Here is a 21478-nt window from a genome sequence, read left to right as displayed (position 1 = left end):
CACGACCAAACACGGCACCGCTGAAATGTCAATGAATGAACGCGTGCATTGGTCCATTAGATCAATAGAGTCCTAAAGTCATGTCATAATTTTGGTACCGAACGCTTAAGTTTGGACCAGAAACACTTGTTAACAATATTTTGAAATTCAATTTTCCGGTTTTTAAAATTTTGTCGAATTCCTTGGATTAAACTCATATTTTGGGTGTATTTTGTATTCTGCGCCCAACTAACATTCACTCATTTAACAAACACCATTATGGCAGTTTTATTCAGCATCATGTTTAATAACATTTTAATAATTTTCATGGCTAACCTTTGTTCAGGCGTTGTTCACACAAATTTGGAGAAACTTTAAAGCATGCCGTTGAATTTCCAACTTTATTTTTCAGCTTTTAAAATGCTTTCCATCATTTAGTTCAGCTTTTATACCACTGGCCCAAAAATAATTAAAAACAAAAAAATATTTTTCTGGGCGCTTCAAATATAGTGTGCACAATTATCATGATATAACAACTATATTTAAAAATCGCCTGGACACTGGATTCGAACTCGAGACCTTCCAATCGTCAGCGGTATGCCTTGCCATCTGCGCCATCCTAGAGTTGATGAATAAATCGTCCAGTGCAAAATATAAACCTCTCTCTCATAGCTGAATATTGATCATGTTTGAGCTTCTATTCGACATCGTCTAATCAACAACTTAACAAGCATATTATTCAGCTGCTGTTTAGTGCTGATCCAAGCTGAGTTCAGTCGGCTATTTTTAGCGCACAGTGAGAAAATTTATGTCAATGATGGACAAAAATAATGTTTATTTACACAAAGTGAAATCAGTCTGAAATTATTAATTTAATTAAATTAAATTTTCAGTTTGAACGGATATTTAGTTCTCTAGATTTATGTTCATGAAAATTTGAAGTTTGGCTTCGATGCATCTTCACCTTATGCTAACTTCATAATAAGTTTTAGTTTGTTCAAAACATCAATTTGAATGATTCATTAACTTAACTTGAAATTCATTTATTTTATAAATTATATTTGTATTAATTAATTATATTATTGATTTGTATTTTTCATAAAGCTATTATGCATTAAAGAAAAAGTTCTCTGTTTGAATATATTCAAATCATTTGAAGTGTTCTGAGCACTATGCGCCTGAATAGAAACATATTCGAATATCTTGATGCGTGGTATTTTTTTAAAGAAACGGCCAAATAAATCATATTTCTTATATCGTACTATTCAGTTGTGAAGAAATGTCATTTCAAATGTAGATATAGGAATTTATTTAAACAATTCTGTCAAAGAAATTTCCACTTTTCTTGTACAGAACAACATCCCAGGCGAAAAAAGCTTTTCAATAGCAAATTATAATATGGATAGCTAAAAGTGATATTAACTTGATATATATAGCATATAAAAGATCTGAAAATGGTATCTAAAATTAACTACATACAAATAACAAACGAAATTTTGATGTTGTCTTCAGATCTTTTATGTCAATCAAGTCAATATCATGCTTTATTTGTCAGTACTTCGCTCCTACTCGGAATACTAAGCTAAAATGTTTGTTTTCATTTTCCAAAATAATCCTACATTTCTGGAGGCTGACCATGTTTATTTTCTGAATAGCTATTTAAAAAGTTTTGAGAAAGCATGAGTTATAAGCTTTGAAATGCGTTCGGAACTCATCATGAATTTCGGATATTTTGTCCATTTTATGAAATTTAGCTATAGTGTGATCGCTTTTACAAGGCTTATTTATTGCTGAACAATGTGTTTGTTAATCGTCATTTTGGCCTCTATTGGATCAACTTTTCTTATAATATACTGAAGCTGAATTAGGGTTTTATAAAATACTTATTCAGCTCTTATTCATACTTACGTTAAACATGTGGAAATAGCTGTTTCGTCTTCTGAATATCCTTTTATACATATACATTTGTTTAGTAGAATATTGGCTTTTTAATTGGGGGAAACATGTCTTGTTCAGCTCATTAGTAAAACAATCTTGACTAGTCGAACGAGAATCTTAGGAAACGTTTAATAAATGGCGATTCAACTTTTGTTCATTCTAATGCATAACGTTGAACATTGACCTAAGTTTATGTTAAAAAAGCACCTTCTCAGGTATTTATAGAGCAATTTTTTTTATTCAGCTGTCATTACCATTATTGAACTATAATTAAACATGTATGCTTGTTTGTGGCTCTGAATTGTTAGTTGGGAAGCCCTTAATCAGCATCATAGATGCGTACATGCATTGTTGTGGCCAACAACAAGCCACCGGGGTGCATCATACCGCACCACACCGGTGGACGAACATGCCTCATGTTGAGGCCACAAACACACCACAAATTCGCCATACTGGCAACACTATACTCTCCTGTAGTACATATAGTCAATTCATCTATTGCATACCTAAAAGAGACAAAACAATTAGTATCAAATCATTAAATTGATATAAGTTAAATTCAACTTACTTTTCGATCTTTCCAGATCGAAAACTCCAATTGTTTATTTACCTTTTCACTCTCTCTATTGTCTGACAGTTCCAGAATATTCAATCCGTCAATTGTATAACAGTTTAGACACAGCACAATATTGTATACAACAAAGCACATCGAGAATATTCTATGCAAGTTCAATAGGGTAGAGGACTATAAATACAACACCATGTAATATACCAAGTCAGTCTGAAATAAGTGTTACGTCTGTTTGTCTGTGGTATATCTCTTCGTATTAATTATTCCCTACCGGATCGTATCCGCGGGAACATGCATTATAATAGCACTACAAATGCTTACACACCTTATAACAGCACTTCCGCTGCATAGAAACCCTATTACTGCATCATTAATGCTTCTAAGCCTGATGCATACAGGCATAAATAAGCACTATATTGGCTTTATATTCGTATACAGGGCATGTTTAAATTCCATCCAGTGTTTTGACAGATATAGGGTAGGTGTACCAGTTATGGCCATAGTGGTTCCCTATTTCGCCATAAGTGATATCTTGAATTCCTTCACATTTTGAAAAATCTTTTATGTTTTAGCAGTAAAATAAAGGATAAATCTTGACGTTAAAACATTCAAAAAGATTAAAAATGTAAAAGTTATCCAAATTTTGCATATGGCCAAATAGGGAACCACTATGGCCATAACTGGTACACTTTCCCTACCATGTGCTTTGTGTTTGCATATAGTGGTAAGAGGGAGTAAAACATTAATCTTCTCACTACTACAATTGCAGGTTTTATGACGGGGAAAAGTGATGGTTTAAATTGGTCACTTTTCTTTCCAATACTACTCATCTTATGTGGCCGAAGGAGCAAAGGAGTAGGACTTCAACAATACGGGTGTCGCAGATTCGAGACGCAAAATGAGGAATTTTATCATCATAAAACGACCCAAGTAACAATTCCATAGCAACTTGGCTTTCGTGTGGATTTATTAATGTTCTATGACAGTAACGTGATTGCTATAATACTTAGAGGCGATATTTAACGTTGCCAAAAGATTATATTTTGTAATTCGGCTCTTGGCTGTTTGTAATTCGGCTCTTGGCTGTTTTCAAAACCTTTTAGAGTCAAAACATAAAGTCAAACTTTTGTGACTACAAAACCAGCTTTATTGCAGCATACAATACCTTATTTCAACTGCTTGCGTGGCTGAACGACTCTTATTTGTTACGGCTATGATAAAAGACTCATATAATACAGCTTATTGTCATAAAAGCTGCCTTTAGGCTGCATGACTTCCACTTGGTTTCTTATGACTTACCTTATTAATATCTCCCAAATCAGTATTGGGGCTCATAAGATGCGAAAACACTATGAGTATAGCCAATTTAATACTTGCCACACCAATATAACGTCACTAATATTGCGTTATTACTAAGGAGCTTCCTAATGGGAAAATGCAAAACTGATATCCGTTTTCATTTTTATCTTGCGTATATTCTTCAAAGCAACACGCCCGAACTGTAAAACTTTGTCAAATGCTGCTTAATTACCATAAAAAGCGAAAAAAAAAGCTGAATCATCTTCAACCAGCATTTATTAAAGCAATTTTACATCCCCAAATGCAGAATCATAACAGTGTGCCCTCATTGGAAATTCCAATGGGAAATCACATGACATGTCTGCCTCTGATTTTAATTTTCTAACTGAACAATTGAATCTAATGATTGATGCAATGTTCAAAGCCACCACTATGACTGAAGCAGTCCAAGTAGGTGTAAAATTTACAAATCAAATTGTTATTGGATTACGTTTTTCTAATGGATCCAAATAATAATTTAAATATTTTAAATTGGAATGCTCGTTCTCTGAATGGTAAAGAGGACGAGCTGTTTAATTTTCTTACGGTTAATAACGTGCATATAGCAGTTATTACCGAAACGTATTTAAAACCTGGATCTAAACTCAAAAGAGATCCTAACTTTTTTGTTTATCGTAATGATCGACTTGATGGGGCATGTGGGGGAGTTGCAATCATCATTCATAGGCGTATAAAACATCAACTGTTTTCATCATTTGAAACTAAAGTTTTTGAAACTTTAGGTGTTTCTGTTGAAACACAGTTTGGTAAATATACTTTCATAGCTGCCTATTTGCCTTTTCAATGCTCTGGGCAGCAAGTTAATTTGCTCCAAACTGACTTGCGTAAATTGACTCGCAATAAGTCAAAATTTTTTGTCATTGGTGACCAGTGGCGCGGGAAGTGGGTAGGACAGGTAGGACATGTACTACGCACGAAAATACCTGGGTAGGACAGTCAAAGGATGGTCCTACCCACGATTTTACAAAAATAAACTAGATCAGTGGAAAGCTTGAAAAATAAATTAAATCATTTATCATATGATTTTTCAAGCATATTAAGTTTGTCCAGAAAACTTTTGCGATTACCCAGGATATTTTCAGTGCATAGAAAAAAGAAACTACACTAGGGTAAGTGTTCCCTTAGTTGTGGGTGCTCCTATAGTTGCGGTAGTGCCGTTTTCACTGATTTTATTACATTAGCCACAGAACCGACACTGCCAATCGACGTATTGGGTTGTTGATACACGGAATAGTTGAAAAGAGCGATCAAATTGCTTTCAAATTGGCGAAATATCACTAAAATTGCTAAACTTTTTCTTACTTGTACCAATAGTTGCGGTAAAGTGTTCCTATAGTGGAGGATCCCATAAGAAACCCACGGATACCGCAACTATAGGAACACAAATTAAAAATATACCGCAACTAAAGGAACAGTGTACCAATAGTGGAGGTATTATTTTTCACTGACATGCCGTGGATTACTGCGATGAAATTCTTTTTCTCATTAAGTCAATGGTCGTTATTTCCCGTTACAACATTAACATGTACATTAATTGCGCTTCTTGAATTTAGGCTCTTAAATGAAGTTCAATCGTGCTTAGTACCTCCACTATTGGTACATCTACCCTAACTCATAGAATTTATTTGTTATCTAGAAATAGATGAAGACATTAGAACAACCTCAGTGGTTGTAAAGGCAAGCTTTTGACCTAGTTTTGTGGCATTTGTTTAATAATGTTGTATTAAAAAGAATATAAATATAAAGAATATGGAAGACTTTTTTTTTAATGGATGATAACGAAAGTTAGGTTTCATTGTAGACAGTTGGTCTCTATTTTAATGCAAGGCACGAAAAAGTCTCTGTTTCCTTATTCTGCATGCATTGAATCCTGATGTTAAATTGTACAGGCTCCAAAAACATTCGGAGATTATAACGGGTTCAACAGGAATTTCGTCTCAGATTCCCCGAAGAAAAGCATCAGGAATTGTCATAGTGATTTTATTAAGTATACTTTCAGGGTCTCTTACAGGGATCTATCAAGAAATACTTTTTGAAATTTTGCTACTGATTCTCCCAGTGATTTTTCAAAGGATGCTTAGAAAAATATCTCTAGAATTTGATCCAGAAAATCCATAAGAACTTCACAGCTCTTACATCCAGTAACTTTCTAAGGTATTATTTTTTTGCAAAACTATCCTAGAATTTCCTCCAGATATTGTTCACTAATCCTTCAACCGAATTCTCCAATTGTTACTCTAGGAGATCGTCCCCAAGATATCTACAGAATTTCTATCAAGAAAATTCATAAAGGTTTAGTCCAGAGTATTTCAAAATAAAATATCAAGGGCTTTTTACACAAGAAGCCCTGCAAGAAATCATTTTGTGGATTCTTTCAAGAATTCATCTACGTTTTCTCTCAGAAATCGGAAATTCATTCGAACAGCAAGTTTTGCCAAGCATGTATCAAAAATTTTCTCAAAAAATCCCATGTTCAATGTTTTACTAGAAATTTCTTTAGAAGATCCTGAAAAATGCTATCCCGAGATTCGATTGATTTTTTTCGATTATCTTTTCAAATTATCTACGAAAACTTCTAAAACTCAAGAGCCCAGGAGCTATTTCAGAAAACCTAGTCCATTAAAAGAAACTTTGAAGCTTAGTTTCATCGGATTTATTTTCCAGAAAAAAAATCCTATGCATTTCCCTGGATACATTCCTTGAGAAAATCTGGAAAATTACTGGAAGAATTTCTGTAGAAATCTTAGCTGGAATCTCTGGAGCAATTGTTGAAATGCCTATTTGAAGATTTGTATAAATCCTGAAAAACAATTTTAACGGAAATCCCTAGAAATGTCTTGTGTGTTTCTTGAATATTGGAGGATGTCCCAGGGAAATCGATAAAATCTTGGAGGAGTTAGGTCCTTCTTCAAAAAAATTGGAGGAATTCAGATCCTGAAAAAATCTTTGGAGAATTTACATTTCTATGGCTCTCCTTGAAAAACTCCATGTTGTATTATTGATTTATCCTAAATAAAATTCTTGGATAAATTTCCTACAACAATTCGTGGAGATATTCCTTGGAAAATAATCACTAGATGAACTACTTTATTAGTTTCCGGAGTAATATCTGAATATTTGGGAAAATATCTGAAACAAATTTTGATGAATTTCTACAGTAATACTTGTCGTAATGTCACGAGGAATTCTCAAAAAAAGTATTAGATCTTAAACAAATGCCTGCTCAAATGCTATGAAGAATTAAACTCTTATCTACTGGCTTCTATTAGTTTTTGTTTTGTTTTTTTTTTTTTTGGTTACTGTTTGGTCCCTTCTCGGCCTCTTTTTGGTTCTTTTATGATCTATTATTTTCCGTCAAGAGGTCTTCAACTTCCTATTTTTAACGCACTCAGTCGCTACCAGCCCTGCAAAAACGAAAAGCTTTCAAAATCAAGCCAGTCTACTAAGAATTATATTGTTTCTTCTGTTTAGCGAAAAACTCATCTGAAAATATCGTTAGAACGCTTGCAAACAGTAAAATTTTCTCAACTCAACCCAAAACCGACCATAATGTCACTTATACCTTTTGCGTTTGAGTCCCCCAAAATTTAATATAGTAATTTTCAACTTCCAGTTCAGAGTTATTTTTTTTTTGTTTCGCAGAGCACAAAATATTTGCTAACGTATGTCCTACCCATGATTTTGAACGTGGACGCGCCTCTGTCGGTGACTTTAATGCCAAACATCGGTCATGGAATAATTCTCAAAGTAATTCCAACGGCAGAATTTTATTTGATTAGTGCTCTTCAGGATATTTCTCAATTCAATACCCTGATAGCCCCACATGTTTTTCCTCTTCTAGAAATCCTTCTACGATTGATTTGGTCTAAACCGACTCTAGTCATCTTTGTAGCCAACAGATTACTCATGCTGATTTTGATTCTGATCATGTCCCTGTTACATTTCAAATATCCCAAGAAGCGATTCTCAATCCTATCAGCTCCACTTTCAATTATTTACGAGCCGACTGGAATATATATAAATCGTATGTTGACTCTAATCTTGATGTTAACATTTCTTTAGAAACTAAACTTGATATTGACAATGCTCTTGAAACTTTAACAAATTCCATTGTTGAAGCCCGGAGCTTTGCAATTCCAAAATGTGAAGTAAAATTTGAATTCGCGATTATAGACGATGATCTTAAACTCTTGATCCGTCTTAAAAACGTGAGGAGAAGGCAATTTCAACGCACTCGCGATCCTGCTATGAAAATTATATGGCAGGATTTGCAGAAAGAAATCAAGAAACGTTTTGCAGATTTAAGAAACAAAAATTTTGAAAATAAAATTTCTCAATTGGACCCTGGCTCTAAGCCCTTTTGGAAATTATCTAAAATCTTGAAAAAACCTCAGAAGCCAATACCGGCATTGAAAGAGGAAAACAAATTATTACTAACTAATTGCGAAAAAGCTCAAAAACTTGCTATGCAGTTTGAGAGTCGCACAATTTTAATTTAGGACTTACTAGTCCAATTGAAAATCAAGTTACCCAGGACTTCGAAAATATTCTCAATCAAGAGAACGTTTTCGAAAATGCCTGGGAGACTGTTCCAAGAAGTGAGAACTATTATTAAAAAATTCAAAAATATGAAAGCTCCTGGCGATGATGGAATTTTCTACATCCTCATCAAGAAACTTCCAGAAAGTAGCTTATCATTTTTAGTTGATATATTTAACAAATGTTTTCAATTAGCATATTTTCCTGACAAATGGAAAAATGCTAAGGTTGTTCCAATTTAAAAACCACACAAAAATCCTGCAGAAGCTTCTAGCTATCGTCCAATCAGTTTGCTTTCCTCCATCAGTAAACTTTTTGAAAAGGTCATTTTGAACAGAATGATGGCCCACATCAACGAAAATTCATTTTTTGCCAATGAACAGTTCGGATTCCGCCATGGACATTCGACCACTCATCAACTTTTACGTGTAACAAATTTGATCCGTTCCAACAAATCTGAAGGCTACTCTACTGGTCTCGCTCTTCTAGACATAGAAAAAGCATTCGACAGTGTTTGGCATGAAGGGTTGATCGTAAAATGAAAAAAACTTTAATTTTCCAACATATATTGTTAGAACAATTCAAATTTATCTGTCAAATCGTAAACTTCAGATTAATTATCAGAACTCCAGATCTGAAAGACTTCCTGTAAGAGCTTTGGGACCAATATTATACAATATTTTCACATCTGACTTACCTGAGCTACCTCAGGGATGTCAAAAATCTTTTGTTTGCGGATGACACAGGCCTCTCCGCCAAAGGACGAAGCCTGCGTGTCATCTGTAGTCGATTGCAAAAAAGTTTGGATATTTTTTCTTCATACTTGCAAAAATGGAAGATTTCTCCTAATGCTTCCAAAACTCAACTAATAATATTCCCACATAAACCAAAAGCTCTTTATTTGAAACCTTCAAGTAGACATGTTGTCACGATGAGAGGGGTTCCAATAAATTGGTCAGATCAAGTTAAGTATCTAGGGCTCATGCTTGATTAGAATTTAACTTTCAAAAATCACATTGAGGGCATTCAAGCCAAATGTAATAAATATGTAAAATGTCTCTATCCCCTTATTAATAGAAAATCAAAACTTTGTCTTAAGAACAAGCTTTTGATATTCAAACAAATTTTCAGGCCAGCCATGTTGTATGCTGTACCAATATGGACTAGCTGTTGTAATACCAGGAAGAAAGCTCTGCAGAGAATTCAAAATAAAATTTTGAAAATGATTCTGAGGCTTCCTCCCTGGTATAGTACCAATGAGTTACATAGAATATCCAATGTTGAAACATTGGAACAAATGTCAAATACAATCATTAATAATTTCAGGCAAAAATCGTTATTAACTTCCACAGTTATTAACTGAGAGCTTTCTTTACCGATTGACCATTTTTGCATGTGTATATCGTGTGGCAGGTACGAGGATACTCTATGCCCTGGGAATCGAGAAAATTTCCTTTACGAAAAGATCCTCGACCAGCGGGATTCGAACCCACGACCCTCAGCATGGTCATGCTGAATAGCTGCGCGTTTACCGCTACGGCTATCTGGGCCCCAATCAATTATGGTACCGCCATATTAATTTCACTCCGGTTGCCACAATTTCACTATTTTCAAATCAAATTTTCTCCATGAGTTCGCTCATAAGATGCTATGGTATGATGATTAAACTGACTAAATATAATTTAAAGCACAATTACTGCCCAAACAAACCAAGATATGTTGAATATGGTTTATTCTTCTCCTGGCGGTTTCATTTAGCAAATGCTAAATAATTTGAAATATACCACTTTCAGAGGGGGGACACGCAATTTAACTTCTTTTTCATCACATTTCACAGTAAATCTCACTGCTCAGATTTGAGCACTATCTCAAAATAAATCACTTCAAATATTCAACAAGCACTACAAAACAAATTATTATTTGATGTTTTCGATCTTATTTTGTTTTGTTTACGTTGGAATAAATCTGGCAAGATCAACGTTATGATAAAATCATTTTCAAGATGAAGCAACATTCATCCATAACAGGTGGCCTCAAAATAGCTACCATAAATGCTATTTTGCTTTATTTGTGTGACATAATTATACACTTCATAGCCTCTTTTAGAGTGGGCCAACTAGTCACGTTCTAATCTACAAGAGGTCTTATATCAGCATTAGTGGTGCAGAGAAGCACGGTTATATCTTTGCACTACAATGGCACGCTATTTCGCCTTTTCTGGCATTATAATAGCATTATATGCGTCTATAAAACTGACATGCTTCAAATGATTACCCTATATGTGCATATAGTGCTGTTACCGTGCCGCATTATCGTGCTTACTGGTTACTTGGGTCGTGTGGCTCACATCGCTGCTAGACATCCCGCTGTTTGAGTGTTGAAAAGCATCAGCATTTGCTGCCTGGCTCGCCCCGCGTTTTCGACCTATGCTATTTGGGCCGGCCCGCTTGAGAGATGATTGTTAGGCGAGCTTTGTTTGTAGTTGACAGCCGTACACCCACGCTGAAACGAATACACCCACAAAACATGAACGGTAGGCGCACCTCGTTGCGTATACCCCCCACCCCCCCCCCCTGGCATTTAACAGCATTGCCTAAGACAAATTTAAAAGAACTGCGAAAGTGATTTGTACTCATGGAACGAAAACTTTCGACAAGGGAAAATAAATGAAAACAACTTCTTTATTGTTCGCAGAATAAACAGAGATCTTTATTTAAATAATTGAAACGTCTGTCATTACAGAGATGCGACAATGAACTTGTCATTGTTCAAATATATTAAAACATTCGTTTAGTCAAAGACTCGACTTTCCATCGAAAATGGATTGTTTTTGGATTCATCGCATACAAAAAAAGCGACGTTACAGTATATTACATTCAAAGTTGTGACAGTATCGTTGATCTGTCAAACAAAGGAAACTATCTATGTTTTTCAAAGTGTTCATTTGGATTATTTTTGTTGATTTTTTTTTCACTCTGAGTGAAAGTGAGCTGAATCATGTCGATTTTCAACGCTCGTACAACTGCGGATTGTAATAGGTAATAAGGAAGCAAAATCTTCGATCGTAGACAATGATTTTGCGACGATTTTTGTTGATCGCAAATTGTTCTATTTTACATGCTTTTATTATCCGTCTGTGAGTCTGTGCTTCGATGATCCGGAACGACAGTCGATCTCACAATCGATTCACCCTGCGCTGTCCGTTTACGAATCTCGGCTGCTCGATCTTCACGTTGAAGAAATGCCGCAACAGATACGATAGCCGAACCGTTTCCAGTTGCGGTGCGAAGATGACCGTCATCGGTAGCCGCCGTGTTGCCAGCTCCAACGCACCCCTCGACGGCGTTGGGATGTCCTTCGCTGTCAAGCTGAAGCTCTTCAGCTGTGGCAGCACTGCGTAACCGTGCCTGTATTGGTACACGATGTTCTTCGGTACCAGCAGTTCTTCGATTGTTAGACTTTCAAGGCACGGGAAGTCCAGGACTTCTGCCAACAGTTTCGTCAGCCCGAATCCATGCAGCGCCAACTGGCGCAGCTTTCGACAATGCCGTTGAACGGACGCCAGTGCCTCACAGTGTGCGTCGTGCATTGTCAAGCTCTGAAGCTGCTTAAGCTCCTGGAAAGCTAACGGCCAAGTTGGGTCCGAATACGACCGCACCGTTATCGTCAACTCCAGCTCTTGCAAGTTCCGGAATATGGTCCCCAATTCGATCAACCCAGTCGGAATGTCTTGCTCCTGAGTCGTACTGCACCAGAACCACTCCACGGCGCATTTCTGGTTCAGGGTCTTCAACAGCTCGATCAACCGTATCCAGGTTTCCTCGCAAAGAGGGCTACTGAGCAAAACGGCCACGTTGCGATACTTTCGCCTACTTTGGTGAACATCTGCTGTAACGTCGAGCAGATCGGGATCTTCGCAAACTATTCGTAGCACAGTGTTGTCGGCCAGTGATCGAGTGTTGAAAATGGCTGTATCCCAATCACGACAAACGGCCGCAGCAGTCAAGCGATCATTCAGGTTCAGATGGGCGAAAATCTTCTCGAAGACATGTGGGACACTGTGAACTGCTAGACTCCAGGGCATGGCGAAGTGGATGACGAACGGTTGATTGACAGTTTTTGACGCGTTGTCAACTGGCTTCTCTATATAAGAGATTCGGGTAGATGAAGTATGTGCTCGTTCTTTATGCTGTTCCTATTGTTTAACAGTACCTGGAAAGATAATCATTTTTACCCATGCCGATAACTGAAAATTCAGTATGTACCTTCATTCGGGGTAAAGTTTGGCCACTATTACAGCAAAGAAACTAAAATTTAATTTCAGCGATGTGGCTGGCTCTAGGAATAAAATTGATATTTACACTGCTTCACTATTGATTATTTGTTTAAGACCACATACGTAGAACAATATGCTTCAGCATCCGTTGACTGTTGCACACAATCATCAAATGGTGATCAGTAGGGTGGCCCCTAACATTGCGAAACAAACGCTTGTCTCAAGTATGGAGGATTTTGCCCTCCAATAGACACACACCTAAATAACTTTGTCAACATTTTTTTTTGTTTGAAGCTTTAGTATACTGCTTCGCGTTAGAAAATAGGCTCGAAATCGAAATGCTGCTTCCATATTGAATACGAACTGTTGTCCAGGTTTTTCATTTGAATTAATAAATTAGAATAACGTATGATTGTAGACAGGAATAAGATGCACAGGCGATTCAGGTGCATAAGAATCTCTATCCTAATTTGTTTAGAAATTAACGAATTCACCAAAGGTTGTTACAAATTCATCGAATTCCAGTATAAATTCAATGACTTTCGTTTGAAATGATCAAATTTTGTTAAAAATTTGAATTTCTATTAAAATTTACCAAATTTCTTCAGGAGATTACTGTATTGACGAATTCCATGTCAAAACCGTCAGTCACAGATCTCGACCATCTTTGATTTGCAGTAAATTTTGCACATGTTTTTATATGATACACACTGTAAGACTAAAGTACCCTTTAAAGGGTAAAAAAGTACCCTCTTTGAGAGAAACTAGTTTAACTCATAAAAAGAGTAAAGGGCCTGTACCCATTAAAGAGTAAACGGCTTGTACGTCAATCTAACGAGTGAATTTTACCCACTATTCGAAATGAATTCAGCTAGGAAAGAGAGTCAATTTTACTCTGTTTGTAGTTTTACGACTTATAATAACAATTTGAAATTAATTTATGAATAATAATAATAAAGAATAAAGGACAAACAATCATACACCAGTTTTGCACTTTATTGATCAATACATGTTGCTTTTGCTTGATATTAACATCAAGTTCTATATAAAATTACTGCTCTCGGGCGTTTGGCCGCAGTTTCCAATCTGGATCATGCTCCTGATTGTAGAGACGAACAGCAATGAAGTTTTTGGTTCTAAAATCCATTCTGCAAAAACAACAGCGTTTCTTCAAATGAGATGGATAATGTTTTTCGATATTGGACTCACCTGAAAATCTAGACACTCCTGCATTATCAGCGACCTAGATGCGACTCCAGTTACAATGAAACATAACGGACTGAAAAACAGCATCCGCCAAAATATCTTAAGTTTTTCACTCATTAAAGGGTAAACCATCGGAACTTACAAATGGGCAAAATTTACCCACTATGGAAAATTTTGAACTACCCTTTATTTTGACAGCTTCATATATCAGAAAATAGTGGGTACTTTTTACACCTTAAAGGGTAATGCCAAGTTTACAGTGCAATAAGTGTTTTCCGTAGAAAAATGAATCATTTTGACTCGAGAATAACTTATGAAAATGGCCTATACATTTTGGCATGCAACTTATTTGAAAAATTCTAACTCTGAAACTGTTAATTTTAGAGAAAAATGTTCTATGAAGAAGTTGTAGTGAACCGTTTGGCCTACAAGAAAAAAATATACACTGAAAAAATATTTTATGTTTTTTCATAAAAAAATCAAAAATAAAACTTATATTTTAAATTACTCAAAAACCCCATTTTTAAGATTTTTTTTAAATTTTTATCATAGAATCTTGTTTGGGACAAACTTTCATGATGGAGAAATTATTAATAAAAAAACTTTTTCTCATAACAACTTTTGGTCGATTTTCAAAATTTGGTTTTTTTTTTTGTCAAAATAAATAGGTTCTGATGACACCATAAAAATCTTGAAATGATTCTGAACCATAATGATGATATGAATAATTTCTGTAGAAGTACCCATTTTCGAATTATATCGAGTTTAATGCAAAAAATATATCCAGCTTTTTACGCTCGCCATAAAAACAATTCGCTATAAAATATTTGACAGAAGCTGGCAACCACCGCTGAACTGAAACTTGGAAATATGCCCCCAGCATGCCTTGAAAAACAGTTAATTTGTATGATTTTCTTTGTTTATTTTTCTGTCAATCAAATGAAAATTTTGTTCCGATTTGCGGAAATAGTCATAATTCGTTACTGTTATGTTTAATAATGAAGAACTCTTTTTTATTTTAGGATTAATTAAGTTGATTGATCATACCTCACAACAATTTGAAGGAGATGTATGCTTCTCACTTAATTTTAGGGAAAATTGTTACTTAATTTTGAAGAAAGTTCTGGCAAAATGCTTTACAGTATTCGTACAAAATTCGAAACTTTATTTTAACAAGTTATTTGCAGAGATCTTCATGATACCAGATGAGATTCTCACGCAATGTTTCGTAGATTTCTAACAGAATTCTGAGTAGGATTATTGCAAAATCCTGAACATCATTCTCATAGATTTACAAAATCCTGGGAGGTATTTTTACAAAATCTTGTGCAAATTACGCAGCAACAGAGATCTTAATTTTCAAGACAAATTCCGTGTTTAACCGCGCTATATCGAGTTGAATGATTTAACCTGCAGCTCTAAAAGTTATTGCGGACTTGATCTAAATGAAACCTAAAAAACAAAAAGGGAATGACTATGATGCGACTAAAGCATTATATATGCAAATCGGAATTAGGTTTAAGTTTGAGTTGTCACTCAGCAATGAAAATTATCATAAATATCGATGGGTTACTAAGGATTTATTTTCGAGTTTCAGTTCGGAAAAAAGTTGTTCTTAGAAAAACTTTTTTATTAATAATTCTCCATCATGAAACTTTGTCCCAAACATCTGTATACTATTAAGATTCTATGGTAAAAATTTGTGGGTTTTTGTGTAATTTAAAATTTAAGTTTTATTTTTGAAGTTTTCATGAAAAAAAAACATAAAATATTTTTTCAGTGTATATATTTTTTTGTAGGCCAAACGGTTCACTACAACTTCTTCATAGAGTATTTTTCTCTAAAATTAACAGTTTCAGAGTTAGAATTTTTCAAATAAGTTGCATGCAAACATTTATAGGCCGTTTTCAAAAGTTAGTCTTGAGTCAAAATGATAAACTTTTCTATGGAAAACACTAATTCTATCATACCAAAAACATGTGCAAAATTTAATCTGAATCAAAGACTATCGAACACTTTTTTTCCGACTCATTCTGGATGGAATTCGTTTATTGAATTTTCTGAAATTTGTTAGATTTTTGTTAAAAATTCTTACTTATTTTTAAACTTACGAAATTTATAAAAATATTCACCAATTCATCGAATTCCATTGAAAAGTTTTAATTTCGTTAAAAATTGACCGAATTTGATAAGAAACTTATCAAACTTCGATGGAAATTCTTCATATTTTGTGAAAAAAATAATCCAATTTTCACAAAATAGTGTTATAAATTCATTGAACTTGTTCAAAATACACCAACTTCTTTGTTTAGAACTTCTTCAAATTAAATATTTATATTTTCTCAGAATTTCCTAAAAAAAATGTAGAAAATGCTCAAATTTTGTAATGCTTTTTGTATAACTGTCTTTAAGTTACGTGATTTGTTAGAAATTCTTCGAATTTTGTTGATCCTCCTAATTTTGATACAATTTCTTCAAATTTTGATTTTTTCAATTAAGTTAGATAGCCTCCAAATTTCTTTAGAAACCTGCAAATTTATCAAAATCGTCAAAATTCAATGACTTTTGTTAGTAATTGACCAATTTATTTTTTATTTGAATTTCTCATAAAATTTACCAATTTTTGTTTGGAACTTATTGTATTAAAACATTGAAATTTGTTGGATTTCTAATAAAAGTCCGAATTATGTTGAAGGTTCTTCGAATATCATTAAAACTTAGAAAATTTGAGAAAAAAAATAAATGCACTACACTTTTGTGAGTAATTGACCAAATTTTGTTAGTTTGAATTTCGTTAGAGTTTTTTCTCAGTTCGTAAAAAATGCTCGAATTTCGTTAGAGTTTCTTAAAATTTTCATATCAAATTTTGTGAATTTTGTCACAAATTCAGCAAATTCCATTAGATATTCAATTTCGTTAAAAAATGATCGAATAAAAACTGGAATTTCTTTCAAAGTTCATCAAATTTCGTTATAAACCTACTGAATTTTGACAGAGATTCTTCGAATTTCGTAGAATATTTTTGTTCAAAGTTGTACCCAATTTTGTTGGAAAATTTAAAATTTCGTCAAAAATTCTACAAACTTGTTCAAAAATGCATGAAATTTCTTCTTTTATTTAAATTGCTCAAGAATTACGTACAAAATTCTTTGAATGATATTATACATTTTTCGAATTTTGTTGAATTATCTTCAAATTTAGCAAGACACTCAAATATTTTCTGAAACGGAAACGGAAGTAGAGTTGAGGTGAAGCTTACCAACGTCTTGTATGTTCCGTCGTTGGCGAGTGGACTTGTGTCAGTGGACAAATTGACGTCAAAGGATTTCTCGGTAAAGTTCAAGAAAGATGGTTGCGATATTTGCGATGCATCTGGTAAGAAAGTGGTAATTGGTGAAAAGTCGGGGTCATTGTATCGGCTGAAGTTGGCGAAGATTGAGAAGAAAGTAGAGGGCCAGCAGCCGATAATTGGCGAGAAGAAGACGACGAAGCTAGGAAGTTCACCAGTCAGTGTGGTGAGCTGGTATTCGGAGATGGAGCCGAATAGAGCAGAAGAAGATGAAGAATACTTCGATGCGGACACTTCAAGCGAGGAAGTGGAGCCGCTGCAAGTGGCGGAGTCCAACAGTGGAAGCTCAGATTCGGATGCTGATGACTGGAGGGAAGTTCGGCAATCCAGGAGGAATAACCGTAGAGTCCGACCCGGACGATTGATTGATTACGTTGCTTGAAGCAGGAGGAGATCAACCCGGCATGGAAGGCAGAGAGGATTAGGACGAGTACGAGGACAACATTGAGGAGGAGTGTTGGAGTATGCAATGATTGTGCCTCGTATGCAAAGCGGTAGCACTGGATGTGTGTAGCTGTATGAGTGAGGCTGCGACGCATGCGCCAGTAGGGCAGGCGGCGAGCGCGCCAAGTAGAAGGAAGAGAGGGAGAATGGAAAGTTTACCATTCATCCGTAAAGTGATGTTCAATCCGTTCAGACGTGTTTATTAAAGCTTTCTCGTTGCGTACAGTAGTCAAGTTGTAGTTGTTTCTTTCCTACCGAAATCCTGGTTCCGCGTTCCGCTTCGGTGACCCTGTTCTGCGTTGTGGTGTGTCCACCTCTGCCCAACAAAAATTTGACCATACTAAAACTGGATATGATTGAAAATTCAAGCTGTTTTCCTGTGCTCTCGCAAATAAAATCGTTGATTATTTAATTATTGTCGATTGGACTCAAATTGCTATTGTTTTTTTTTTTAATTTTGTGATCTTTTTGAGAACAAATGGGATGTGAAAATAGTTTTGACCCAGCTTGTGCTCTCCGAACCATTGTGCACAACCCAAACATTAGAAGAAGAAATCAAAGAAGCCAAGAAAACAAGCCAGTTGTCAGTGAGCTGTCTCCTCTCTCTCAGATTTTGAGTAGTGCGGCACAGTTGTTTCAACCCTGTGGGTAAACAAAGTGGAGATTTTCCCATAACTTTCAATCTTACCCCTGCGCTGAGTGTTTGTAGATATGACGAAATGTCAATGTCAAATCAAGCACACGAGACGACACGACAAAATGGAGAAATCTGAGGTCCGATGGGCAAGCCTCGTTGTAAATGAAGCCCATCCTTTACTATTGTACTTACAACAAAAACTTTTACCGGAAGACGACTGCTAATAGACCGTTTTAAGCTTAGCAAGTGATGGAATTCTCCTTGGAAGCATTTCTGCAACGCTGCGGAACGTTTTCTACAAGAGGGGCATATTGGCCGGTTTGTTTTGAAACGTCAAGAATTGGACCTTTGACACCAAAAATTATTGCCCCGTTTTTATTTGTGTCGAGACTGCTCGAGCACTTCCCATCGTCGTAGTTCTACTAATTTGATGGTAGAACGGATCGGGCACGATAAAATCTTTCATGACAACGGCGGGAATTCTTTTCATCTCCATCGCCTGTGGCTACTGTGGTGCTCCGCTTGCTCCTGCTCGGTTTTGTGGTTGGCTGAGGGTTGCGAAGATTTTGGTGACATCCGGAAGATCGCCTTTTCTAAATTGCAAGAGATCCTTGTTTGGCACATCATTCTCTTCGGATTCCTGAAGGTTTCATTGGAATCGAGTAATTGAAACAGGACGCCGTCGCACGGTGAAATCTTCGTCCCCAGATTGCCGCCGGGCACAGAGCCGAAGGAGAGCAGAACCTTTTTCGAGAACTATCGCGGAACACGGCAGAGGTTTCCGGCAGGAAGATGAAGGAGACATATGTTGTGGACGTGGAGGATTTTTCGGGGAGTGGTAAAATGGGGAAGTATGTATAATCCATTGGTCATATGGTTCCGGAACAGCTTGACGACATAAGCAGCAGATATCAAACGGTAGGGTAAACAGGTATAGGCCCCCCTAAGGAAAAACTGCTCTATCGCAGTGGCAAATCCATTACTTATATAGTTTTTGGTGTCAAAGTGTTATTTACTTAGTTAATCATGCTTTGCATGCAACTTTCCCTTGCCAGGTACCTTCTAAAGCGAGTACAAGACGTTATCTGCAAACGGTCCAATTCTTGACGTTTCAAAACAAACTGGCCAATATGCCCCTCTTGTAGAAAACGTTCCACAGCGTTGTAGAAATGCTTCCAAGGAGAATTCCATCACTTGCTAAGCTTAAAACGGTCTATTAGCAGTCGTCTTCCGGTAAAAGTTTTTGTTATAAGTACAATAGTAAAGGATGGGCTTCATTTACAACGAGGCTTGCCCATCGGACCTCAGATTTCTCTCAGATTTCTCCATTTTGTTGTGTCGTCTCGTGTGCTTGATTTGACATTGACATTTCGTCAACACTCAGCGCAGGGGTGAGATTGAAAGTTGTGGGAAAATCTCCACTTTGTTTACCCACAGGGTTGAAACAACTGTGCCGCACTACTCAAAATGTGGTGAATTCTCGAATTTTCAAAATTTACAATAAAATCAGGAGTGCATATAAATTAGATCTGAAAGCGTCAATAAGCATTAAAAATAATCGTCTTTCGAAGAAAAATATAAAAATAGGGGGTAAGGTCTGACGGAAATCATACTGTTGTTACCGCTAACAACCGCGTACGCGCTCGGTATTCTTCATCAATTTTTAGTGGTGTTTCGCGTTAATAGATACCTTTTTCGCTGTATTTATTTAGCGACAAGTGCCCACGAGTGATTTCACTAAAAATCCGGTTGAAATCGGTGCAATTTAGTGCAAAAACTGCAGTGGAAGAGCTAAACCCGCGTGTGATCTCACGGTAATCACCCATTGTTCCCGCATTGTGTTGTTGGCGCAGGCATAGTGGTATTCATTGAAGCCCACGACTGTGTGTGGCTACATAACCCGAGTGTGTGAAAATATCAAACAGTGAACAAACTCCTTTTTTGGCACTCTATCGAAAAGTTTCGTCATCGCAGTGTGTACTCCCGACTAACATATCTACCCTGTGAATCTCCAAGCCGGTCGACTGGGAGATCCTTAGATCATCTTAGTTCCGGCCCGGCGGCGTCATGTCGCCGAATGGCCTCCACCTCCGCCCAGGGGACCCAGGGGGCCCCGGTGGTGGCGGCAGCGGAATCACGAATCAAAGAAACGGAGAGTATACAGGGGCATTAGTACCCTCCTTTATGGACCCCGAAGGTACTTTAGGGCAACTTCACTACCTGAAGCTGTCCGGAACCTCCGGCCAAATTCTGACCGACCCCTTCCTCCTCCGTCTGTCAGTCGAAAAGCACATCGGTGGCCCTATCGCCGGTGCGTTTAAGGAGAACCGCGGCCTAACGTACGTGCTGAAAGTACGTAGTCAGGAACAAGTGAAACAACTGCTACGGATGAAGCAACTTAGTGATGGTACTGGTATCACTATTGAGGAGCACTCGTCACTCAATCAAGTCCGATGTGTCGTCACTAATCCCGACACCGTGGGTCTTAGCGATCAATATTTGGTCGAAAACCTGGCGAACCAAAACGTCAAAGAGGTGCGACGCATAAAGCGCCGCAATGAGAAGGGCGAACCAGTCAACTCCCCGGTCATGATTTTGACAATCAACGGCACGGTTATCCCGGAACATATTGATTTTGGGTGGACCAGATGCCGAACCAGGAACTACTATCCCTCCCCGATGCTGTGTTTCCGCTGTTGGACTTTTGGTCACACCGGCAAGCGGTGCTCAGCTACTCAGCGGACCTGCGGCAAGTGCAGCAAGACTCACGATGAAGAACTCACCCCCAACATCGCTGAAGGAGCAACAGCATTCGAGGTATCCAGAGGAAGGACAAACTGCGACGAACCGGCCCATTGTAAGAACTGTGAGGAATGGAACAAAAAACGCGAGAAGAACGAAAAGGTCGACACGAAACACGCAGTCTCCAGTCGTGAATGCCCGATCTACAAGAAAGAGAATGCCATCCAACATTTACGTGTCGACCTTGGTATTTCGTACCCGGCAGCCCGCCGGGATTACGAAACCAGAGAAGCGGCCATGGCCAAAAAGAAAAATCCGCAAACAGACAAATCCTTTGCAGGCATTGTCAACGCTAGCAAGGATTGCGAGATGGATGAAATGAGGTCGATGGTAAAAAATCTTTTGGAAGACTCCAAAAGGAAGGACGAGCGCATCGCC

The 21478-nt window shown here is 36.9% G+C and overlaps 2 protein-coding genes across 2 annotated transcripts in view; both read right to left on the bottom strand.

Annotated features, from left to right (window-relative positions):
- The window catches only part of LOC5575945 (G-protein coupled receptor moody), a 565627-nt gene that overhangs the window by 197594 nt on the left and 346555 nt on the right, over window positions 1-21478 (bottom strand). The gene's annotated exons all lie outside the window — the stretch shown is intronic.
- On the bottom strand, window positions 11067-12824 carry LOC5575944. The gene is made up of 2 exons (XM_021839122.1): window positions 12652-12824; window positions 11067-12598 (listed from the first exon to the last, which is right to left on the bottom strand). The coding sequence occupies exon 2, from the start codon at window positions 12468-12470 to the stop codon at window positions 11562-11564; it is 909 nt and encodes a 302-aa protein (XP_021694814.1). The 5' UTR covers window positions 12471-12598; window positions 12652-12824; the 3' UTR covers window positions 11067-11561.

This window comes from Aedes aegypti, chromosome 1 (assembly GCF_002204515.2).
Source record: "Aedes aegypti strain LVP_AGWG chromosome 1, AaegL5.0 Primary Assembly, whole genome shotgun sequence".
NCBI classification, from domain to species: domain Eukaryota; kingdom Metazoa; phylum Arthropoda; class Insecta; order Diptera; family Culicidae; genus Aedes; species Aedes aegypti.
This window is presented reverse-complemented; position numbering and strand designations above follow the sequence as displayed.

What these genes read in the sequence shown, in the direction of transcription:
- LOC5575944 (XM_021839122.1), bottom strand. Translation starts at nt 12,470, where the DNA reads ATGCCCTGGAGTCTAGCAGTTCACAGTGTCCCACATGTCTTCGAGAAG.